General features: G+C 41.9%; 1 protein-coding gene across 1 annotated transcript in view; it reads right to left on the bottom strand.

Annotated features, from left to right (window-relative positions):
• plpp4 (phospholipid phosphatase 4) overlaps positions 1-26,734 on the bottom strand; it is a 69,506-nt gene that overhangs the window by 16,570 nt on the left and 26,202 nt on the right. The window contains exons 2-5 of the mRNA XM_063191180.1: positions 15,625-15,733; positions 6,782-6,872; positions 3,551-3,614; positions 2,379-2,503 (exon numbers count right to left, since the gene is read on the bottom strand). Of these exons, the coding sequence (XP_063047250.1) occupies positions 2,379-2,503; positions 3,551-3,614; positions 6,782-6,872; positions 15,625-15,733 (389 nt within the window). The remainder of the gene's footprint in view (positions 1-2,378; positions 2,504-3,550; positions 3,615-6,781; positions 6,873-15,624; positions 15,734-26,734) is intronic.

The raw sequence follows: 26,734 nt of genomic DNA, 5'->3' as shown, positions 1-26,734 counted from the left end.
CACTTTAATACAGTTAAAATCATTGGCTGAGGTTTATAAAGGTGGTAAAGTGTCTTATTTTTCATGTAAGCCGTTGTCTTGCTTTAAGACAAGTTAAAAGAGGGAATATGTCGCTAAGCTAGTGAAAGTCAATGGATCCGTGTAGCATGCTACAATGCTACACGGATCCATTGACTTTCACTAGCTTAGCGACATATTCCCTCTTTTAACTTGTCTTAAAGCAAGACAACACTTAGGCCTAACGTGAAAAATAAGACCCTTTACCACCTTTATAAACCCCAGCCAACGATTTAAACTGTATTAAGCCCCAAAATTGTGGGATATCCCTTTAAGTCCACTCAATTTATAGAGGTGGAAGAGTCCAATTACCAGACAATCAGAAGGCCTACAGTCTTCGTCAGTCGTAATCATAAGATGCATGAAAATAATGTAGTCTGTCAATCTTTAAAATATACTGTACAGTATATAGGCCTATGTTTTCAAATATGAACTGAATATATTTGCTCATGTGTTGTGAACATAGCGTGGACCAGCCATCCAGCCATCCATCATTTTGGTGAGTTCTGCACCATCATGATGTCAAGCCTGTGACAGACACTAATCTTCTGAGTTGAATTTAAAAACTATAGATCTACAGCAGGGACTGAAGTGCAAAATAAAGTCAGAATATTCGCCACCTTTGGTGATGCATAGTCTTATACGTAACTGAAGTAGCAACTACAGTATAAGCAAAAGTAGCCTATAGCCAATAGCATTTTTTGAAGTGGGTATACTGCATATATGTGTGCTATTCAAAACAAAGGATCAATCAATATTAAGTGGGTATACGGAAATCCCTGAAATTTAGAGGTTGGTATACTCCGTATACCCGCGTTCTACGTAGACTACACCACTGTACTAGGGCGCTAGTCAGGAATTAAAAAAAAAAAAACTCAATGAACATCATTAACTGGCTCAGGAACATCAATTTTAGGATGTAACCAAAAATCTAAAACGTTAAAACACCCTTTCAGTTAGCAACCAACCACTTGGCAAAAAATTCTGGTTCACAGTCCTGATTGTAGAAACATGTAGTTCAAGGCCAAAATGCCAATCTTTCCATCCACTGAAAACCAAGGCCAAGTTATGTGTGATGGTGATTATTTGTTTGGTGAGATGCCTCATTATATAATTGCCCTACACAAAGTAGGACTCTCAAATGTAGAGAAGGAGCACGCCTTGATCAGTCTTGCTCTTAATTTAGTGTCTTTGATGTGCATATGCCTTTTCTTTATTCATTGCATCTCAGATGTGCTCATGAAGATTGCCCCTTTTTCGATTGTTCCAGCTTCTGTGTTGTATGAATATAGTCACTTATTTTCCTTATTTAGACTGCTGTTGTCACAAACACCATCTCACGAGCACCCACCCCCCCACACCAACACACGCACTTGCACAAACACACACAAACACAAACACAAACACAAACACACACACACACACACACACACACACACACACACACACACACACACACACACACACACACACACACACACACACAAACACAAACACAAACACAAACACACACACACACAGCCATAACGTACCATTTATATTCAAAAAACAATCTGGGCTAAATGTGGCACTCTGAGCTTCACAGTTGTGCAGTTCTATGACACAGTGTCCCTTTCCTGTGGGCCAGGTACTGTTAAAAATAGTCTTTCTTATTCACTTTGAAAGACTTTGAACAATGCGTGTCTAATTCAGATGAGCCTTAACCAGCGGAGACAGAAGGCTGAGGGCCATCCACTCCTACAGCAGTTCCAATGCACACAATTCATAGATTTACAGTACTGTCTATATTTGTCTGTGCATGTGTGATAGCTATAAATATTAGAGCTGTAACAATAATGCATCGAATCGAGAAAGCGTGACACGCATAGACACAAACCTGTTATCCTTCAGTCCAGAAAACAACCACATGATATAAGGTGATAGTGCTTGAGCAATGAGCACACGGAGAGCATAAATAAAGCACACAAGGAGCCCACAAGAAATTGTATCAGTAATGATTGTTCATGTGGAAAATAGGTAATTAGTTAATTTAAAAAAACATGTGCTTTTTATAAATCATGGGATGTACCGAACCGTGGGTCAAAAATCATGATTCGAACCAAATCGTGAATTGGTGTGTCATGTTGGATCATTGAAATGCTTCACCCATGTTAGAAAAGATCAAAACATACTATGTATAGTGAGTATGTGCAACCTGAAACACTCATCAATTGAGAAGCCAATTTAGCTTTTTGTTTTCATGCAATGCTTTTTACTTTCCAAAAAAAATATATATATATATTTAGGAAATTCCGGTATTGTGGCTTGTCTTGGACACTTACATGAGGAGTGGCTGCTGGGAAAGCTCTTGCGGCCCTCCGCGACCAGGTCGGGCTCTCCTGTGCATGCCATCTTGGCGTCCTCCTGGCCGTCAGGGAAGCAGCGGTGGAAATAGTCTGGTCTTGGCCTGAGATGGAAGATAACAGATGGCGTTTTCCATTGAACATTTGTTAGTCAAGGTGGGTGGGGGGGTTAGCCAGTATCACAGACAAGATACAATTCAGTGTTCTGTATATGTTCTGTATAAAGTATTACAAAAGACCAGGTTTTACCTGTCCAGCAAGAGCATTTGGAGAAAGTAAAAAAAAATAATAATTGGAATATGTGGCACTGGATTGTGGCTTCTGAATCCAGGTTGCCCATCACTGGACTTTCATCACTGCAAAGTGACACTTCATACGAAAGGTGACATGAAACCCCCCTAAAACAGGTGAATAGCTGACAGAATTTTTAAATTCCCAGTACAAAATCTTTTTTTTTTCATTTTCAGGGGTCGTTATAGGTGGGAGATCTTTGTTGTCAAAGGGACTGACTATAAATTGCTGCGAGAAATCCTGGATAGACAGTAGAAGTCACTCGACATTTTGAAAGGAACAACATGTAATCTTAATGTGAGTCTTAAAAGTAATGTTTAAAAATTGTTTCAGTGGTTCCCGAACTCGTAATAAAATTAGCATAACTCCAGAATTTGCCCTGCCACCCTCTATTGACTATAACCACATGAATGTCAATGTTGCTGTGCTATTATCCCAAATGATAAACTGAAAATACAATGAAAGAGGCCGCACCTCACATAAACTCATAAACTGAAGGTGTGGCTTATTCCGATGTATTTCTATAACCACACCGTATAAGTCAGGAGTGAGAGGGTCAGACTCTCTTACTTTCAAAGGCCACATTTCATTTTTTCTCCATCACCTCTCCTCTTATGGGGTCACAGCATAGACCTCAGCACATCACACATTGGAGTAAATTATTGGAGTATTATTTATTATACATTTTGTTTTACAAATAAATGTAATTATCTACAGAGTGGAAATATGTCTTCAGCTCCACCGCACACCTTTAAACATGGAAGTCACTTTTCAAGTGTTCAAGCAGACTGCATTTTGTAAAAACAAAATGAAGAGGAAAATTTTGTAATTTTGTTGAACTGAGTAAATTATTACATTACCTGCCTACTATCAGCTTGATTGTGTTGGTGAAGACTCCGTTAAGTGCCAGAGTGAGCGATACTGCTGCAAAGGAGAGTGCAGAAATACAGAAATTAAAGTAATACAGATTCATTCCTCAAGTTTAAATTGTGTTTTCGCAGAGTCATTTTCAGCACATAGAACGTGTAAATTGATAATGAATGCTCTGTAGAATAGTTTAAATGTTCACAAATAGGATCTTGAAAACATTAATCTACCTTCACTCACTTTCTTTATTCTGTTCTCCCCAGTTGAGGAACTTGAAAATGCTCAAAAACATCCCAACCAATTTGACTAAATCCCAAAACAAATTTCTTTGTATTTCTATAGTCATAAATCTACAGAAAAATGATATATATATATGCATATATAACCTGCAGATGATCCTAAAACAACCCAACTGGACGTGAAATCACCAAATCTGGCAACCCTGTCTGGGCAGCCGTAGAGCTCAGAGCAGCCATTAAGCAGTGTGTTAATTTGGAGAGGCTCTGTGTGCACGTGGCTGAAAGGTGAAATTAGACGTGTTCCATCTGACCAATTCTATTTGCTCATGAGAAGGGAAGTAAAAATAGGCGAGTAATTGCGACATGTTTTCTCCTCTGTAGTGCAGGAAGAAAAAAACAAGGGCTCATTGTGGTGTCCACGGGTGGACAGCAAATTGCACACTGCCTCAGTCTGTAGTCATTAGAAACCTTTCTTTCCCTCACACTCTCTCTCTCCCTCCATCTCTCTCTCCCGCTCCCTCTTTTAGTCATCTTTTATTCTGTCCCACCCACACAAGGCCAGAGTTACACATCAGCTTCGGTGATGTAGTATGGCAGTTGCCATGGTTGCTTTTTTCAATGTGTATGTCTCTACGCGTTAACTCAAAGTCGCAGTCTCAGGTGTTAATTCAAAGTCTCCCGGCAAGTCTCAGTCTTTAAACATTCTTCAAGCTCTTTAAATGAAAACATGTCCAGCCATTCATTTCAGCACTCAGAGATATGACTTTCCCGTTTATAAGATAGTGAAGTAACACCTTAGCCTACTAATTGAGGATGACCACAAGTAATAGGTCACAATGAAAACAATTATAACATGCTTTGATTGATCAAGAACTACGTTTTTCTCTTGTTTAATCTTTTACCTGACATGTTCCGTCTTCATCAGAAGGTCACATGGATGTTGATGCAATATTGACAATGAGGTCACATCTCCACAAAATCAGTTGATTTTAAAAGCATGTCACACGTCAACATCCATGTGACCCACTGATGAAGAAGGAAGTTAAACAGTTGAAATATGTCAGGTAAAGGATAAAACGTTTTCACGTCTGAAACAAAAGAAAAACGTAAGGCTTGATTTCACAGTTAGATATAATGAACGTAATACATCTAAGTTTTGATTAATTTGATTCGTCTTCAACTAAGAGTAAGCTTTGAAGAAGACATTAACTACCATTTTACAGAAGTGTCTGTTTCACTTTTTGAAATCTTCAGTCCGTGAAAGAAAGCTGTGGACATTAGTGACTATTCATGGATTATGATACAGTATATAGATCAATTTCATATACAATACATTTAATTTTCCTAACTAACTGACAACTAAACTAGAATTTTCCGAATTTAATACCAATCCTGAAAACTCAAGAAACTATTGAATGAGCCCAATATGAGTCCAATCTATTTGCAAGCTGAGATCTACAGCATTTCGTCATTTTTCTTCTTGACTAGTTTCAGGAGAAGCACATCAGATGTCAAAGAGATTGTACTCTACAGTATGTCAGAGACAAATGCAAGGCAGGAGCAGCATTTCAAAAGAGGTGTTCTTCAAGGTGATCAAGTCATTATGAGCCTCTTGAAAGCAGAGATGCCCCTGCTTGAATAGAAAAACTTAACCTTGTGCCTCTGTATTTAGCAATGGCTAGGGCTGGGTATCACAGCCATGTTCCTGTATCGATTCGATTTCGATTCTTAGGGCTTTAAATCGATTAATCACGATTCAATTCGATTTGATTTGATTCAATCCGAATCGATTCAATCCGTTCCCCTCTTGGTGCCAGGCTTTCCCCCAAAAGATGCTGTAGACCATTTTTACATACAATTTTCAAAGAGCTGTGGCTTGACAGTGTTAACAGATTGCTAATTTTAATTAATAGGCCTAAGTCTAATTGACTAATACCTACTGGGTATTTTTCATAGACAAATTAAACAAAAAGAACAAAAAGAAAAAGAATCGATTATGTGTGAATCGATTATGGGAATTTTAAATGAAATCGATACAGAATCGATTAAATCGATTTTTTCACCCAGCCCTAGTAATGGGAATGCCTGACATCGTTGGAGCACATGGAGCATTGTCTTTTATCAATGGGTCCAAGTAAATGGCTGCAGATCTAAAGGTTATGACTAGTGCTGTTCGATTCAGCTGGGATGCCACAGGAAGTATGTGTGGGTCGATTGAAGGTTTAATTGTGTGCCCTTTCTGGCGTGATTGAAAACCAGACACTCCCTATATTTTCTGAACCACCAGCAACTGTTTCACTATGAAAGATGCTAGATAGCCCTGGCTCTCATTTTCTTATGGGCACTCACCAAAGCCTGTATATAGGGCAGCCTAATCCCAGGTCAGAATTGGGAGGGTCCCTTTCTCCCATTTTCTCTGTCTGAATTTAATTGGATCGGAATTAAGTACTCAATCAATCAATCAATCAATCAATCAATCAATCAATCAATCAATCAATCAATCAATCAATCAATCCATCAATCAATCAATCAAAAAACAATCTATCTGTTAACTAATCAACCAATCGATCAATCAATCAGTCAACTGAGAAACCAAATTAACAATCAAACAACCAACAACCAACCAGCAAACCAACCATCAGCAAATCAATCAATCCATTAGTCATCCAAATAGAGTAACCAATCTCCAATCTCTCTCTCTCTCTCTCTCTCTCTCTCTCTCTCTCTCTCTCTCTCTCTCTCTCTCTCTCTCTCTCTCTCTCTCTCTCTCTCTCTCTCTCTCTCTCTCTCTCTCTCTTACAAACAGAGAATATATTGTAATTGGCAGTAGGAGGTGGCTTGGAATGGTGATCGACCTAAAAAGCAGACTTACTGTATAAACAATATAATGAACACTGTGATAGCAACCTCTTACACTGGTGAGAAAGCTTGAAAGTGGCGATGGCGATGAACAACAGTACAGTGTTTTCAATGACAGAAACATACCTAGACAGGCCTCTTTGATTTCTGTTCTGTCAGTCCTCTGGATGATCTTCACCACAAAAATAACAGCCAGCGGCGTGAGGAATGAAATAGCCTGTGGGGGAAAATGCAATGCAATGTTTAGCTTCAACAGTGCACACTTACATACAGTACATTGCTCATGTATCTTTTATGCTGGATGCTGCAATGACCCAGGCACCTAGAGCGGCATAGACGCAGCATTCAGGCACATGAGATTTGAGATTTTCTATTAAACATGTGGGTATGTTAGAGCTGAATGAACACATTTGAATGCAAAAGGAGGGTCTTAGCTTTTAAATGCAACTCATTTCATGTTTTTATGTGCTTCGGAGGCTGAGGTTTTCATAGGCTGAGGGTACCTTTTCCTAAAAAGGGCTTAGGTATTTAGCAGCCGTTTTTTGCAGGTGCCTTAGGCTAGAATGGGTTAAACCTTAGGCTAGAATGGGTTATGAACCTTAAGCTAGAATGGGTTATGAACCTTTAAACACCCCCTTGACCACACCCCCAATGCCCTCCTTAGTATTAAAGTAAGATGCCCCCCATTTGCAACTGTAGCCATGAGTGCCCCCCTCTCAGCTGTATCCAAGGGCTCCCTAACGGCCTAGGAGGCTGTAGAGCCCCCGTTAAGAAACACTATTCTAAACACAAACAGGCCAAAAATGGTCAAGAAAACAAACAAAATACATTTGGACACAATCAATATGAGATTGAATAAAAACTGATTTCTGTCCTTCTTATTAGGGCTGTTGCAGAATTGCTTAGAAACTATTACGGGAAAGGGAAAGGTATTTCCTTTTTCATCTTTTAAGAAATTGAAATCCTGCCAGATACAGAGGCAGAGTATTCCTGACGTGCGCACACTATCCAGGGAGCAATTCCACCCATGATTGCTGGATTTATTGATGGCAGATTGACAGACCAAATGTTTTGTGGCTTTTTGCTGGGGTACAGCTGGTCCTACCTTAAATCACCCAATCTAACAATACAAGGCTGTGTTCATATTTGTCTGGCAAATTAGCCAGAGCACAATGGGTACTTTGAACACATTACCATGTGGGGTGCTGTGGCGCAGCGCGCTAAGCCCCCCACATTTGGGCTTGCATGTCCACAGGGACCCCGGTTCGAGTCCGGCCGGGGTCATTTCCCAATCTCTGTCCCACTCGCTTCCTGTCACCATCTCAGACTGTCCTATCAAATAAAGGCATAAAAGCCCCTAATATATATATATATATATATATATATATATATATATATATATATATATATATATATATATATATATATATATATACAGTATATATATATAACATTACCATGTGGATGAGTGTAGGACGCAGCCCCATTGTTAAGTATACGATAACTTCTTTCGTGCACAAATGCATATTGGAAGATAATTAGTCTGTGATGATTATCAGTCATGCAGGTCATCTTAGTCAAAGGAGTTTAGTTGTAGGCGACTGGACATCTTTTTGGCGCTTAAAAGCATCAAAGAAAAATCAAGGAAAAATCTGAGTTTCTAGAGCGAAACATTTGGACGCCCAGCACATGCATATGGTTTGACACTATTGCTTAATCACTAAACACTGAAATGTGTGTATGAGCGATGAGATTTATTCGGCAAAGCAGAATTTACTATGGTCCATGGAGAGCCAACCCTTTTGTGCCAGAAAATTACAGACAATTTGGTTTCCTTTAATTCCAGTGAATCTTAGATCCAAACTTATCGACTAGGCACAAAATGAACTGCCACAGTCAAGCTACTTTATTGTGCCATCATGGAGTTTATTTTCTATTAAAGTTGGGGAGTCTTACAGCCTCACTGTTCCCTGAAATGGAAAGCTTTCTAGACTCTCAGGTAATCACGGACATCCAAAAGAAGGGTTAATTACTTCTTCAGCCTTCTTTTCAGCTCTGTTGTACAGTTGTCAGCTCTGATGTGTACTAGGAGAAATAATTGCGTTTTTTCATCGTCAGTGAGTGAGACAGTGTGTTCTCTCTGATGCTATGTAGTCATTAAGGGCTATGTTCAGGAAGTGAATAAAAGAAGTATTCTTTTATAAGAAGTAACCACAGGAGCTTTCTTCTTTTTGTTGCACCGCCTGACTGAAGTTTCAGCGCCGGCCGCTTGTGATTCATTACGGCCCGAACCCTGGAGACATGCTCAGTGTCTGCAGCGGAGAATTCTGGGAAAGGGCCATAATCGATGAGGAAAGTATTCATCTCACAAACCCGCTTAGAGTCGACTCTGACAAGAAGCTTGACTGACTGCACTTACACGAGTCATTCACAATTTGAAAAAAAAAAGTTTAATACATCCCCAAATATACTGGACATGTCAATTTGTGCCTTTGCTTTTAGGCCCTGGTCCAGACAGTGTGTAGGGGTGAGAGTCAGGAGGGTGAATGACAGGGGCATAGTGAGCAGGTTTCACAGCTGCCCACCAGTGTCTCTTGCCCAGAGTGCTTTCAGAAATACCATCCATTTCAGTATGTATGATACTGCAACGTTGTCTTCATATGCTATCTGCCACACAAGCTGTTTGGGTAGTCATGGGTAAGCGGTTAGGGGGTCAGACTTGTAGCCCAAAGGTTGTCAGTTTGACTCCCGACACGCCAGATTGGTGGGGTCAGTAATTAAGCAGTGCTCTCCCCCATCCTCCCCCATGACTGAAGTACCGTGAGCCTAGTACAACTTTTCATACAGTCTTGCTCATGTGGTTGGTAAACGACCACCATGTACCAATGAGGCTGTGACATCAGCAAAGAGAGGGCAGAGTCATGAATTGGGCCTTAGTCATTGGGAGAGACATGGTGGGCTACGTCAGGGTTCCCAAAGGGGTGTAGATGATGTTTGAGGAGTTTGGGGAGAAGTGTGTGGGGTTAATGACATTTTCCTCCATAAAAGAAAAAGAAGAACCATGCTTTCCATATCAACATAATTTTCATGCATGACGATGCACCATCTCATGTTGATAGGGATAACATATGCAGTCATGACTGCTATGGGCATAAAAGAGGAGACACTCCTATGCCCTCTTCCTACCCAGACCTCAACCAGTTCACAATAACCTTCCTCTAATTGGTTAACTAATGATTAACTAATGTTAATTAAGGGTAAGGTAGGGGGGGGGGCATAAGCTCTACTGCCTAATCGTGATTAATAATCGGGATCGTAATCTAAATAATCGTGATTATAATTTTTCCATAATCATGCAGCCCTGATATATTATTGTCATCAGGAAATGTTTAGGTATTGATTTAATAATGATATATCAATGCTTATAATAGTATTATAGATGCACAACAAACCATTAGCTAACCATTAGTTAACCATTTAGGCGGAAGGTTATTGTGAAGTGTTACCAACCCTTTAGAGAACCTCAGGAGCCTCCTCAAGCAAAAGAAGCATGAAGAGGAGAGCATCATATCTAAATAACATCTCTGAGAGGCTATTCTCACATTACAACCTGAAAAGAAATCCATACAGAAGTTCTCCAAAATCTCAAAACTTCAATGAATGCAAGGATTGTAAAGCACCTATCAAAGTAGGGGCTAGTTTGACTTGCTAAGATGTTTGTTGCTAAACATGCTGTTATTTACATTAAGCTAATGCCTAATTGAAAAAGTGATCACTTTCAGGTCATTACAACACTGCAAACTCTGTTTTGTGTAATAATTTAGATCTGTTGAAACACAGCATTTTATGTTTACATGTTTTTAAAAAAAAATACCATTATTATTAGAAGCTTTGTTCAAAAACGTGATCGGGACTAACGATTGATGGCTACCCTCGCTCTAGTATATAGCTAATAATAGTGCTTATCCACAGCGGTACACTACACCTAAAATGGTTTGATTTATATCGCTGACTTATGTTTTGTTCCTGTTTGTGGGGTACGCTCTCAAAAGTTTTTTAGGATAACAGTAGGCTATTTATCTCTTTCAAAATCCAATAAAACGTAGGCAAATCAAGCCATTAATACTTGATGTGACAGTAACAATTTTGCTTCCCTGTCATTAAAGTGGATCATTACAAAGTCTTACCCAAGTGAAACATTTAATAGGCCTTATAATCCTCAGTACTGTATTAACTTACTTCATCAACTATGCTTGATATTAACTGACAGATCACATTTATTGGCATCAAATATCAACATTCTTCATCAAATGGCAATCATTTCCAAACTGTATATTTGAAGACATATCATTACCCTTTAGCCCAGAGCAGACAGACACATGACCATGGAATAAACTGAGCACAGTATATAACACATGGCTCCCGACTGTACTGTATTTTACTGCTTGGTCATTTCCACCCGGCTCTGGCACCTTTCCTCTGCTTTTTATGGGGCCGCTCTGAAAAAGGAAAACCCATCATCACTACCTTATGGTCCAGGGGATGTATCCAGCCTCTATGGACACGGCCTCCTGTCTCAAGGTGACTGCCTCAATAGTTTAACTGTGTGTTAAGATATATGGCTAACGGCTCCCTCCCCCTCCCCCCGACACTTTCTGAGCTCATTTAACAACTAAGGCCACCGAATGTCCTTTTCTGTCAGGAAAGTAGAAGCCGCAGGGCCGGTTTTAAGCATAGGCCGGCTAGGCGGTCGCCTAGAGCGTGATGTGAAGAAGGAGCGCCGAAATGGCGCTCTCCGATGCGTATTTTTGCAATATGAAGTTTTTTTTCATGAAGTCGCAATCAACAAAGCGTGGCGAAAGCGCTCCTCACGGCAAAACGCCCCTCAGCCAATAGTAATATCGCTTCCAACTGTCTCTGGGAAGTCTGTGAACCAATAAACAGACAGTTCTAAGAAAGGGGCGGGACGAGTGACAGCGTGCGATCTATTTTGAATTTGGAGACTCACTCGAGAGACAGAGAGGGCAAGCGCAAGCAGCAGTTCTCGGGAGCGTACCAATGTTCCCACGCCCCATTGGTCCCACAGCCCATTGGTCCCACGGCCCACTGGTCCCACAGCCCATTGGTCCCACAACCCATTGGTCCCACAGCCCATTGGTCCCACATCACTAAGACTTTTTTTCATTATTTAGGCCCATTGGTCCCACAGCCCATTGGTCCCACAGTCCATTGGTCCCACAGCCCATTGGTCCCACATTGCTTTTTTATTTGAATTTTTAGGCCCATTGGTCCCACGGGACTCACTAATTCGACGCCCTTTCGGTACTTACCGCTTACGTCATACGACCCTAAACCTAACCTAAACCTAAACCCTAACCTTAACCCTAAACCTAACCCTAACCCTTACCTTAAACCTAACCCTAACCTTAACCCTAAACCTAACCTTAAATTGCTTGTTTGAAATGTTTGATTACCATGTGAAGTACCGAGAGGGCGTCAAACTAGTGGGTCCCTTGGTCCCACAGCCCATTGAAGTGTTTGTGATGTGGGACCAATGGACTGTGGGACCAATGGACTGTGGGACCAACGGACCTAAAATTAAATTTAAAAATCTTAGTGATGTGGGACCAATGGGCTGTGGGACCAATGGGCTGTGGGACCATTGGGCCTAATTTTGAAAAAACGCAAAAGTCTTAGCAATGTGGGACCAATGGGCTGTGGGACCAATGGGCCGTGGGAACATTGGGCTGACCCCCAGTTCTCTGCTGGATAGAGAATTGTTATGTTCTCATTAAACCAGTCATTGCATGATGCAGGAGTTGCAGAGGGTGTTTTGGAAGTATGTGATTTAATCAGCAACCGTTTGTGATTATGGAAAGCCTAATAGTTATGAGGTTACTATTTGGAATTAGAGAGAAAAAGAGCTTTGTTTTTGATCTGAGAAATCGCTAGTTAGCATGCTAACATTAGCCAAGTATGCCAAGCAATGAAATCCAGTAAAGTAGCTGTTAGTAGCCTACTCACTACTCACTAACACCCACCTGATATCATAATACTTGCTTAGGTTGACAAGCAATGTAAAGTAAGACTGGTGCAATGTTTAAAACAATTTTAGCTGCCATATCTCCTTCCATCCACATGAATTACCTGCTTGTTGTAAGCTTAAAAAAACATTGTTTCCAGACCAGAATGATAGCCTATATGAATCATGTAACAGAACCATGCACAGCATGTTTTCATGCTGAGTGATGTAGTATTGCAGATATTTTGTATATTGACAGCTCTTCTCCCTCTCTCACCCTGTCCCTCCAGTTCAAACACATAGGCCTAGATAGCCCCCTTCTCATTCTCCTACTCACAAATGCACCACTATTTCCAGTCCAGAAATTAAATTGGTTCGGAATCATAGACAGCACAAATGTGTAGCTTATTAAAATTGTTATGCTTTGTGCTTTGTGATGCTGTAGGTAGTGTAGATAGGCTATCAATGCAGACCTCCTTGGTAGGCCTATTGTCTACACATGCATTTTACATGCAAATGTAGGCCTACTGTATCACTCTCCTGGCATTTCAATTTCATATTACAATTCAAACACATTGATAACCTCCCTCTCATCTGGGGTTGGGGGCCCCACCACCATCACATCCAACACACCACACAGTGAAGCTACTTTCATGCGACTCAATCTGATGTGTTGGTCGCCTGTCAAAAAGAACCAGAAATCCATTTGATGCAAAACGGTTATTGTTCTTGATGCTATTTAGTTAAGCTTACTACGGATATTACTCTTGTGTTCTGTAAGGTATAAGAAAGAGGTTTTTTTTTTCTTTCAAAGGTAAGGTGGGGGGGGAGAGGGGGGGCGCCATAACTCAAACTCGCACCAAATAAGCCAGAACCGGCCCTGAGAAGCCGTTCCCCTTTTCAAAGGCGGTGAAGAGAAAGGGCCATTTTTGTCGATAGTAAGTCACTAAAACTGGCTAAAATTAGTCAGAATATTAAACCCTGGTCTCTGATAAGTTTAACTGCAATGGACCTCTAACTAATGAGAGATATGGATGATAATGCACACACGTGGTACATCTTGGCAGCCTGCCTTTCCATTCAGAGAGAGAGAGAGAGAGAGAGAGAGAGAGAGAGAGAGAGAGAGAGAGAGAGAGAGAGAGAGAGAGAGAGAGAGAGGAAGAGGTAGAGAGGTTGTTTTAATCCTCTTTGCAAATCTCTGTATCGATCGCTTGAATTTGATTAAGTTTAACGCATTTTCAACACTCCGGTGAACATGTCCGTGGGTGAAAAATATACAGGTCTCCTGTCTGTCCCCAGGGACACAAACTGTAAAATATTTTCAAGAGAGATTGATCAGGTACTTTGTAATAACTATTGATAAACACTTATCCTTCACTCTCCGCTCTGCTGTACAAGAAAAGATGCACGGTGAAGGATCTCCAAACACATCTCACACACATCTCTGAAAGATCGTGTGCATCTATCCCTTAAGAGTTGCTATACTGAAGTAGCCTGGCAAGCCAGACTATAGGCTAACATAAGATTTTGGACTCGCACGATAAGCAAAGTTACGATACTATAGGCTCATCCCAATGACTCGCTACACAGATTCAAAACTAGACAGTCTTGTAATTAGAGGACAGAACCAGGTCAGATTTATGGCCCAGTGTATCTCCTATAAACTATACTCTGCTGGAAAGGGTAAGGCCCTGGACAGGCTTGCTGCAGGATACGCATGCGTGGGAACATTTCTTGCATGAACACGTTGCAATGTGTATCTTATGTCAATATTGCACGTGGGAGAACCCCTGACACAAGACGCGTGCGCACGTGCAATATTGACAAAACCGAGAGGGGCGATCTTCCGAATTTCCACGATGAGGTCGCAGTAGAGTCAAACAATGGTGGAAAACATTAATGAGATCCCCATTGGCTATCTGTCCCCTAGATGATACCTCCAGTGTTGTGCCAAGTGCTCCGGTCGTCCTGGAAGAAGTATGTGCACTCGGTCGCACGCAGTTGCATGTGTAATTTAAAGCACACAGCACGCATGTCTGTGGCCTAAAGGACATGAAAATGACTGCAGAGATGTAACAGTATGCTTTATAAAGTATAAACTTTATAAAGTTCTTTTTAAATTGTAGACAGAGCCTCATATTTTTTTAAAAGCTTTACTGCAAGAGGCATCAAGGCACTAATATATTCGGTGAACAAGTGCAATTTATCAAAATTAACAGTAAAATGACAGTATTTTTTATTCTGCGCTGCAAAATGTCTTTTTCTTTCCTGGGCATACTGGTTGGATAATAAATGTTTTATTACAGGTCATGGAATGCTGAAACCTTCTCCGGTAGACTGGTTTGAGGTCCCTTGCGGTATAGAACTGCAGCCTAATGAAATGTTATCCGATAACAATGGGGTTTGTGACCGTAATAGACAGCATGCATATTTCTTGAAATAAGATAAAAAACCATATAGGCATACCACCCCAAGCTTTCCTACCACCCCTGAACTGAAAATGATTGGTCACCTGTCGATTTTAAGACTGCTTAAAATTTTTCCATATTCAACTGGATGCTAATCTGCGACTGGTTTAAACCGGTTTGGTCAAAAACGCTTTAATCCAGTTTCAGGCAGTGTGGATAGAACCCGTCAGAACCAGTTCAAACCAGTTTGATCAGCACCTGCCAGAATGGATTAGAACCAGTCCGAACCGTATCCATGGGATGGAGGAAGATCGAGCTGACACCATGCATAGTTATAGGTTGCATAGTTTTGCCACACACACACACACACACACACACACACACACACACACACACACACACACACACACACACACACACACACACACACACACACACACACACACACACACACACACACAAACACACACACACACACACACACACACAAAAGTCAACAGAGGATGCTTCACAGTAGGAACAACACACAGTATACTTACAAACATCACCCTCTTAGGGATGTGGTCGGACTCCACCAGAGGGTTCTTGTACAGCCACATCTCCTCAGGCTGGATCACTCGCTCAAAGGGCTCCAGGAACTCAGTGAACCTGGACGAGGAGGAGTAGGAGGAGGAGGGAGAGAGGAACAAGAACCAGACTCTGTTACTGGATGGAAGAAGGTAGGAGCAGAGTTGTACAACGTAGAAGTAGAAGAATGTAATTACAACACCAGTAGCATGGTGTGTAGTACATAGCAGCAACTATTTCATATCTAACCACTGGTAATGACATCCGTAACACTACAATACTACAATACTTCTGCTTCATACAACTCTGGGTCCCTGCTAGCCTGTGGGTCTCTATGGGCGAAATCCTTGGGTGGGTCTTGGTGGTTGACTTGGTAATGATTACCCTTTTTCACAATTATGTGAAACCGAAACTAGCAGATATAAACAATTACTTGCTTCCATAGAAAGCAGTGGCATGTACCTTTAAGTTTATGTCTATGCCACCGGCTGCTACTTATACCTGTTTCGAAAGCGTGGAATCAAAGGCATATGACGTCATGTGACAAAGCTCCATGGGAACGACTTTCAGAAAGGATGTGACACAATCAAGAGTACTCCCATGTTGACAACAAAGATCCAAGACTTTCATTCACTTCTGCCACAGCTTGCGTGTTCAGTGCAGTAATGTAATCTCTTTCTCTCCCTTCTCTCTTCTCTCTCTCTCTCTCTCTCTCTCTCTCTCTCTCTCTCTCTCTCTCTGCATACAGATCAGCGAGTGTACAAGACAGCCCATCTACTACATTTCAAATGACACACATGAGCCTGTCCCACTGTAGCCGTTTTTATGACCACCCATTTAGAACCGCTGTGATCAAAACATAAAGCTCTAACGAAGCAGGCAGCGCACTGCATCTTGAGCAATCAATTTCACAAGCTCATTCATATTCATAGACATGGTTATTTGTTTGGTGGTGGTGGTGGTGGTGGTGGGGTAGTGTGTGTGGGGGAGTAGTGAGCCATGGCGGTGATGCACAGTGGTAAGTGAAGAATAAAAGACTGTTGCAGTCAGAGAGAGTAGAGAGAGAGAGGTTCCATTGGCCCATTGTTTCCTGGTTCTATTAGGCAGACTTAAGGACTGTTCTATTCAATGCTAGGAGTATTATGACACCCCCTTTAGGCAGACCGGAACCTGGTCATATTAGGTGCCCATAGCAACCTATTACAATGGCATATCTCTATACTTAAAGAATCTCTGGTTGCAGTGGCTATAAAAGTTATTGGCTTTCGCCAGGCTAATCTGATGAAACATAGCAGCCCGGCCTCCTAATAAAAAGGAGGGATCTTAAGATACAACAAGCACAAAAGGACTGGGCATCCACTGATTGACAGCCCTGTCCATTTGTATAGCTTTGGTAGAGTTAGTTAAAACAACACACGCCCCCACCCTCTTTGGAAGTCAGACTGGACTGATCTGCATTGGCTTTTGCTTCTTTCTTTTTTTTTTAAGCGCTGTCGCCATACAGATTCTGATCAAATAATACCTTGTTCTTTTTGGATCAAAAATAGAGGCTTTCTGTCAGTATCAGAACTGCTTCAGTCTTAGAGGGAACAGAGCACATTAGATACCAACCAACAACACAGCCCATACTCATAATCAGTGCTCTAAATTAACTCCCCCCCCCACAACAGCCAAAATGGCTAGATTTTAATCTTACAAGCCAGACACTCACTCCCTTATGGGTCAAAGTGGCTATTAAGTGCTCTGCCAACCAAACTGACATTTTACCAGCATTTGGTTGGTTGGCTAGTGTTCATTTAGAGCCCTGCTCATAATGAATAGCTCATAGTGGTACTACACATTGGGGATGGAAATATCACTAAATACGCATAGCCAAGACATCAAGCTATGCAAAAAAAATGAGGTAGTGAATTTGACTATACATTTAACTAAATAGTACACTTCAACAATGGCTTATTTAGAGAGCAGGACTGCAGTTTACAGCAATAGGACTTGATGACATGAGACATGACTTGCTACTTATAATGACTCCCCGTTGGGAAAAATATATTTTCATCTACAGACACAAGAGTCAACACAAAGTCTGAAGATAAGAAGACTAACGACAGCGTTTAATGTGTGGAAAGTTTTTTTAGCCCTTCTTCTTTCCTCTCCATTATTAAATAGGCCCCGCCCTTTTCATTAACGCTGTGGTAATTACTCTTCCTCCCGTTAGTTTAGTTCTTGCAGATTGCTGAGATTAAGAACAGCAGAGCACTCCCTGAGAGGCACACAAGACAAGAAGAAATGATTTCATTTCATCAGCTTCTTCTCCATAAATTTTCCGTAGCCTCTTTGTGTTTGGTGGGCCCGTCGACAAGCCCATTCACTCATTCCTAAAAAAGACTCAATGGCATCAAAACAACACTGCTATGACATTACAGAGAGGCTTACGTGACACATGAAGACTTGGTCATTACAATTTTGGTGTCAGTAAGGTTATAAAATAGGCTCTGCGCAAAGGGGTTAAAGCAACAACCAAGAGGCCGCCTGTCACTCACCATCTCATCTTGTTCCTCATTTAAATTGCCTTTGCAATAGTCTTTGCCCTTAAAGCATAGTCATTTATTTTACACAGAGAGATATGGAAAAATCAATTCATCCGAGCCAACAGGGTCCTTTGTGATTACTGGCAAACTGTTTTCTTTTTTGAACAGCAGCGCTGTGCCGTGTTAACAGCAAAAACAAGACAAACAAGATTTCCCATTTCTCCTGACCTTTGAGATAGCCCAGCCACTGTAAAGTGGCAGATGTTTTGCAGTCCTTTTGAAATGCTTCTCCACATGAAGCCATAGAAGGTGGATCAACACACATCTCCCAGAACCTGATTACATTTTACATAAAACGTGACTTTCATAATAATTTCCACAGTGATGGTGATTATGTATCTAAATTATCCATATAGAAACATACATTAACACCGTTAGGATGATAGATCTCTGAATTAATAGGTAAAGGATCATTTGCCAGCTGTAGCCAGACAGCAGGTAGTTCAAAGAAGTGACCTTTTCACTCAGAAGGTTAGGCCTCAGTTACATGATGTAGATTTCAAAAACCTGATTCGAGACAAACTGACCAACAATATTAGGAGGCTAGGAAAATCCAACAAGGATAGTGAGAAGCTATAGCCAGTAGCCTGATTATCATCGACGTTCAAATCTCTTCGAAACTTGGTCTGACCAAGACCATAACAGTTAACGTTTCTCAAATGGCATGGTTGACCTGACTCCCTTGGTTTGCTTATGGTTGTGTGCTTATCGACAAAGCGGAAGGAGTGCCCGTATTTGCGGGAACTCAGAAAGTACTTGCATTGCTCTTGACGTGACTAGATGCAACGCTGAAAGTGTTGCATCACTAGGAGGGCTTTCAGGTCGGCCAGAACGGGGCCGGAGCCGGTGTCCTGTCTATATGAGCGACCCGTCGAGATTCTCTAGGCCAGTGTTTCCCAACCAGGGGTACGTGTACCACTAGGGGTACGCGAGCACACTGCAGGGGGTACTTGGAAAGATGTTATTATTATAACAAATGAATGGAGCAGTCACATCAGGACAGAGAAAGCGATATAGAACATGAATTGGGGGGTACTCATGGTACAACTAAGAGGCTTAGGGGGTACGTGAGACAAAAAAGGTTGGGAAACACTGCTCTAGGCTACTGAGCATGCGCACGCATGCGCACACCCTCGCGGTGGTTTTCGCGGGTGATTGCCCATCGAATTGTGAGACCGCAAGTTACGATACAGGATCCCCTGAGACTGTCAACTTTAGTGACTCAAACTGTAGCCTATGTCATCCTGAGGTTACCACCAATCATCCATAGTCTAGGTAGCCTATAGCCTGTCCACCGACTGTCATGGACTGAAAGTTACGATATATCCCCTGGGGGGAAAACGGGAAATAGCGTGGATCATCCAGCAGATCATTGGAAAATCTGCGAAATAGCGTGGCCTCGTACATTTGCTACTTTGTTGCCTAACCGTAATCGCTCACACACTCAGCCTCGAACATTGTAACATCGATCAGAAAAGACTATTTATGTAGAAAATTATTATGTAGACTATTTATGTAGAAAAAATCGCCACCTCTAATTGAGCTGTCAAAATGCTCCCTCCACCCTTTTCACTCAAGAATTTGCATCGACTGCATTGTAAAATGCCTGAACATGGTAAGAAATGCACTGGCGTGGGGATGTTATGAAATTATGATTCCGGTCATTAAAAGACAGACATCTGCCAAAACAAAGCCACATCTGCTATCTGCGATCTGCGAATCTCTAGGCTACACCGCGCTTGTTTATCCCCATAGCACATGATTTCATGTGACAATTTGCCTTGCGAGCCCACGTCGCATTGAATCCAAACCAACAGCAAATGACTACATTAAACAACCCGTAGCCAGGCCCTGATCCCAAACACTTTCTCCAGTATTTGCGCAAACTCAACTCAGTCTCTTTCATAGGCTATGGTACGTTTCTTAAGTTGCTCAAACGAGAGGCTCACGGTTTTTAGTGGTCAGCAGCCGCACGTTCTAAACTCCGCACGAAATAGGCCTAAACAAAGTAATGGTTATTAAAACAGTCCTACGTGGACCGATTGAAACGCCTTCCGCGGAAAATCAAGGTCGCTCATTTAGATGAGGCATCGCAAATCGATAGAACACCACTATCGAATAGGGCGACCGGTCGCTCATCTCGACGAGGCAACACATCTCGACAGAACACCGGTGCCCGCACCAGTTACGTTCGACACTAAAATGCGTATCTCCAAACTGCCCGTGTTTATACCGGGCTCTGAACCTATTGTGCATGTGACTGTGTTATCAGGATCAACCTGCTGATGGCCACAACGTCATCATGGTTCATGGAGAAAAACGAAGTATGTTGCGGTTCGCATTGCCAACCAACTTTCTAGTTCGCGAATGCAAATATCTGTGGCATGAACACGACGGCCGGTTCGCAATTAGGTGCGGAAACGGGCTCCAGCACGGTTCTCAGTCGGCCTGAATGCGCTATAGGAGGGCACAGCCTGGCTAATAGCCAGAGCATGGAGCACAGATCACAGAACAGACGAGGTCAAAGTCAAGACCCTGTTTTTTGTAGAAAAACACACGGCAGAAAGGAACCAGCTCCATATGTTCATCTATTTTTCTAAGCATCCAGACTATGATATGCCCATCAACATCCTCTTCTGCTGATGCAACATGCTAAATGCGTTCACCGATGGATGGAACCTGTTGATGAAGCGGCTCACTGGCGATAAGTGGTGACAGGCGGTTCAATAAGGGACCAATCAATGGAATGAGCTGCATTGGCGACACCAACACTGACAATGCATCTGTTGTTGAAAATGGTGGCAATTATTATAACCGCATTAGTGAATCTCATGCCAGCAGCGAGAGACTGCAATCATGCAATCATGACTGAACCAGCAGGTTATACCCCTGTTGTGATTGAATGTTTCCTCTCACCCACACACATACACCTTTCTGTCTGTCTCTCTCTGTCTCTGTCTCTGTCTCTCTGTCTCTGACTCTCTCTCTCTCTCTCGCTGAAATATGTTGTCTAGAATATGACAACACATGGCGTAATTGGATTTCTTGTCACTTTTGTGATCTTCTCTGGTCTAAAAAACATAGGAAATGGACCCAGGCAAGTCAGAATAAAAGCCCCCTCAAGAAAAAGAAAAGAAAATGTCCTGCATTCATCTTGTGTAAATGTCAGCTTTGACACCACGGAACATTATAATAGAGTCAAAGTAATGAGAATATAAATGGCACTTTTTCAATTGCCACAGGGGGTGTCAGCTCAAAGTCAAAGCATTTCCGATGACGACAAAAATGTTTAAGAACGAATTACATTTCCTGGTTCTGGAAACCTGGTAGCAGGTAGCCCATACTGATTTTCTGATTTTGTTTTACTTTTTATTTGGTGTTTTTGTATTATTTATAGTGTAATATTGTGCTGGACATTTCTCGGAACAGAGAAACATATAGCACTTCACTCTGTCCAGTCATCATGCAGGTTGTACTCTACTATAAAGAAGACATTAATTAATTTAAGTACTTTAAGTAATCTAAGTAGAAAATACAGGGATGTTAATGGAATTTAGTTAATTACGAAGTAAGACAATGACTGTCTCACTATGGCTAAACTGTGTGAATAGGATAGTGAAAGGGTGTGGGAGAATATTTGAAGAGCTGAAAAAAGTCAATATGCCAGACCACTGGTTTAGAGAAGAAATGGATGAGAAATTACAGAACAAATGTTTTAATCAAAACACATCTCTGAAGTCTGTTTGACAAAATGTCTCATCTGCAAATGCAGTTGAGCAGGAGAGCTGAAAAGGAACATCATTTTTAAGTGTGTCCACATCCACCCCCATGTCAACATACTGCTCATGCACACACATGTGTGCGCGCGCGCACACACACACACACACTACACACACACACACGCACACATACACGTGTATGCGCGCGCGCGCACGCACACACACACACACACACACACACACACACACACACACACACACACACACACACACACACACACACAGACAAGTACGCGCACACGCACACACACACACACACACACACACACACCACACACAAACACACTCACAGACACACACACACAGACACAGACACAGACACACACACACACACAGACACAGACACACACACACACACACACAACAATGCACCCCAATATACTGGATATAAGCTTTACCCATTCCTCACTGTTAGCCCTACTACCACCGTCTGACCACTCAGCCCTTGGCCTCTTGTACATACCAATTCATCACCTTTACTTTTTTCTCTGTCCCTCATCCATCTTCTATCACCTCCAACCCCACCCAAGTCAGCCTCTTAACCCAAGCCGCCCTCTTCACCCCACCACCACTACACTTTATTTTCATCCAATCCCATCCCATGCCTTTCCATCCTACATACTCCATCTGACCGCCATCCCCAAAGGGCATTCTACGCTTCACATTTCAACGGTGGATGTGTAGCTGTGTGGGAACTCTCAAGTACTTTTCTAACCTCTTTTACTCATTTATTGCTATAACGAACAAGGGTGCCTTGATTTCATTATGCATGTTACAATGACAAATAGTAGAAGATACTTTGTATATTCTACACACATTATACTCCCTCCCCTCTCCTTACACAAAGCTGACAAACAGCAATTTCAATGCATGTCCTACTTTCCCCAGTAACATGTGACGCATAAAGGTCCTTGAATCCTTGCATGTGACTTGAACTGACTCTTCCTTTATCCCCAACTACAGAATTTAACGGTCCACAAAAGGCTTACAGTTGCACAAGCCAGAAGGGAACAGAAGAGCATTAGAAGAGATAAGCAATATCTGTTTTTTTCTCAGTAATGTGCCGTTCTTATAAGGGGGACTCAAATGGTCCTCTAAATGTGAGTGCATACTGTAACAGTCTGTATTGATCACAGGAGAGCACATACTGTAAGTAAGAGTTGTATTAATGATATTTCCCCTGCTCCCGCATGTCTCCATTGCTACTCTCCACTCCACTTATCCCTCTGCATCTATGCCTTAAACATGTCTCCTCTCTGGAGGCCACTGTGGTGATTCATCAAGCAGCTCCTTCATGCGAGCCACGGAGGGTAGGCCTACATCACCTGGGGAATTGTCCCATCCAATCCCAATCTCTTTCTCTCCCAACACTTTGCTGTTGCATCCTTACTGTCCGATCACAATAAAAGCACTAAAAGACCCTCTCAAAAGAAAGAAATATGCAGGGCTCAAAAAGCAGCCATTACCATACTACAGAAACTGAGTTATTTTTTCATTTTGTGATTGTAGGCTACACATGGAGGGGATATGAGGTGGTGCAAGAAATTTGGTGGGCGCTGTGGCACATTGCGTAAAGCACTTGTACCGAATGGGGACCCAGATTCGAGTCTTTGAGTCTTTCCCAACCTGAGCCCCTGTCGCATCCGGTCGCATCTTCATTGGCCTATCACCATAAAAGCACAAAAATAAAATGAAATAAGATAAAATGAAGATACATGGCTCCAATACAAACAGCCCATACAAACACAAAAGAAGCCAACCACCATGGCATGGGTACAAAAACTGATCTATGTCATTCTCTGATTGAACATATGGAGGAGATGTGACTGAGGCGGTATAATACCTATGGTATGTGCCGCAAGTAACAAGCCCGTATAAGGCTGCGATTTATGAGTCACCGGCTGCGGTTGCAGCCAATACTTTATGATGAAAAGCCAAGGTAGGTCTGCAAAGTGCTGCAAAGACAGTGTAACAATTTACTTGACGCAGGTGTCATACGTATGACATAACAGTGTCATAAGAGTGTCATGAACGAGTCATGAACATAATGCCAATGTCATAAACATTTTATGGCCATGAAAAGTTGGCATTGTTCGGCCTGTCTTTGTCATAACCGAATTTCACTTGAAGATGGCCTCTCAACGTCATTTAATTAATATTGCCGTGTTCCCAATTGTTATTGAGTGTGTAACGCGTTGGTCCTGTTTTAAAAAACGTTCTGGTTGCTTTGTTTCAAGACGTTTTTGCAAGCTGGCAAGGTGGCTTGTGGAGAAACGAGAGAGTGTTCCGTGTTTCTCGTGGAAATGCGTCTCTGATTGGCTCACTCCTCCTGCTCTCAAAGAAACGCGTCTCTGATTGGCTCAGTCCTCCAGTTCTTGGAGAGAATGTAATGGGAAACAGAGTCGCCACTTCCCCGGGTGGTACTGCACTATAGGGGCGCCAACGGAGGCGTGCAGGCTCCATTCAGGGCTGTGCTCTTTCGACAGCGACCCCTAGGCGAGCTGCAGGCACAGAGCAACCGGAGTGAGCAGGCTTTATGTATGAGGCTTTGTGCTGTGTGTGTACCTGAGAGTAGCAACCAGCTGATAGCTAAGCTAAGCTATGTTTCGGGCCACCAGACGTTGCTTGTTTTGAAAACAAGCAGAAAAAAATTACTCGACATGTTTTTAGATAAATGGGTCGATATAAACCTTTGTGGGCAACGCCTTCTTTCGACGTGACGAAACACAGAAAGCCTTTCGTGATTCGCTCGTTTCTCTGCATTATTTATGTAAATTGGGAAACACCGGGAAACACAGCCAGGAGAGTTGACGCACCGCTATGAGAGCCTTGCAAGTGAGTTTAACTTGGGGTGACCGTCCGATCTTCGAAAGGAGTGAGTAAAACTGAGTTTTATCGGAAGTTGGCCTTTAAAGACAATCATACAATGTTTATGACATTGACATAATGCTTATGACACATTCATGACTGTATTATGACAATGTTATGACACCATTATGTCATACGTATGACACCGGCGTCAAGTAAAGTGTTGCCTCGATATTTTCCACCCCACGCTCTAAATGCATATGCCACTTTCTGTGAACTGCAGAATGCACCCTTGCCCTCTCCTAACAAATGAAATCTAAAAGCCACCGATGGAAATAAACAATAACAGCATCAAACAACATAGAAAGAAACAAGAGCAATTTCAGCTGGCGACTTGGCCCCCCGCTCAAAGCTAGATGCAAATTATGTTGTGTGTTAGGCACCACCAGTAGGTGACCCAAAACATTGCAGGTGGACACACAGACAGACAGACAGACAGACAGACAGACAGACAGACAAACATACAGATGATAGGTAGAAAGGGTCATTGCAATATCTGGACCAACATTTTCCCAGGGGCCGAGTAACAACAACTTATAGCAACAATTTAAAAGCAGGGATTGTCCCCAATGGGGTGCTAGATGACAGGCACATCGGGCAACGAACTGTGCCCCCACAAAGGCTGTTGGATTGTAATATGAATGTAATCGGGTATGTCAAGTGGTGTAAATCATTGCATCATCTGATAAAGCAACATTTTCATTCAAACTTAATAGGCCTGCTGATGGACACCTATCCAAGTCAGTAATTCCTGTTGTACAGGAATTGCTCATTTTAAAGACTTTTGTAACATTGCATGACATGCAACACAAACACACCTGACTCCAATGTTAAAATGTCAAATTATCTGAATTTAGAGCACAGTAACTATGTTTGTCAAGCAGCAGGTATGTTTATCAGTACTATAGATTAATATACATATATGTTTCATCTTTTATTACGCCAAACTAATTCATCATCTGTTTTCTTCCGAATTTCTCCTCTTTTAGAAATATGATATATTTGGTTCAAGGTTTTTACTGTGATTGTGACAATGCGACCAGAGTGCGCCTTGTCACGGCGTCTGAATCGACAGCCGCCATTGCACGTCACAGCTGAGTCATAACTTTTCCTGCAGTGCTCCTGTTTTCTTATGGACTCAATCAAACTTTCGTGTGTAAGATTACACCTTGGTAATTGTGTTCTGTTTTCTTGCATTTTAGTTCATGGGTCGACACATGTCTAAATTTGCTAGCAAACAAACTTTATAGTTTTCACACACTTCAACTAACTCTCAGTGTAGCCATTTGGTTTTTGGAAGTTTAATAACATTAATGATTGCTTGCTCTGTGATGTAAAACTGTGATTTTACCAGTGTTGTAGCACTTTCTTTGTTTAACAAAAAGAAGTGCAAGCCTGTATTAAGAAGGCTTTAGTCTGGGTTTGTGTGTACACATCCTGGCACCCTCAGTCAATTGTGCTAATTGATTGGTTAATTAGCTACTTCAGAGTTTAAACGGAATTATTGCTAATGTTTGTGAATGTAGTTGTGTACTGTCATATAAGGCCTGAAATGATTAAGTAATTGTGTGGTACCATTTTATTCCTGAGAATGCAATGTTTAATGTCTGATTGCCTGTAGTCACCCCTGCTCTTTGTTAAAAATGGAATGGTCCAATTTCAGGGCGTGCCCAGGTGTCCTTTATAATGATTGCTGCTTCTCAGTTTGTGGAGAGCGCTGCTTGGTGAAAGGTGTGATCCTTTCTGCTCCTCCAATTTATCCTCAGCTGTGTGAGGTTAGTCAGGCAGCTTAGTCTGCACTATGGGCCTTTGACTAGTTCGTTTTTTTGTATATTTAGGCTCATCGT

This window comes from Engraulis encrasicolus, chromosome 24, assembly GCF_034702125.1.
Source record: "Engraulis encrasicolus isolate BLACKSEA-1 chromosome 24, IST_EnEncr_1.0, whole genome shotgun sequence".
NCBI classification, from domain to species: Eukaryota; Metazoa; Chordata; class Actinopteri; order Clupeiformes; family Engraulidae; genus Engraulis; species Engraulis encrasicolus.
Note: the sequence above shows the minus strand (reverse complement) of the source record. Positions and strands in the feature narration are given on the sequence as shown.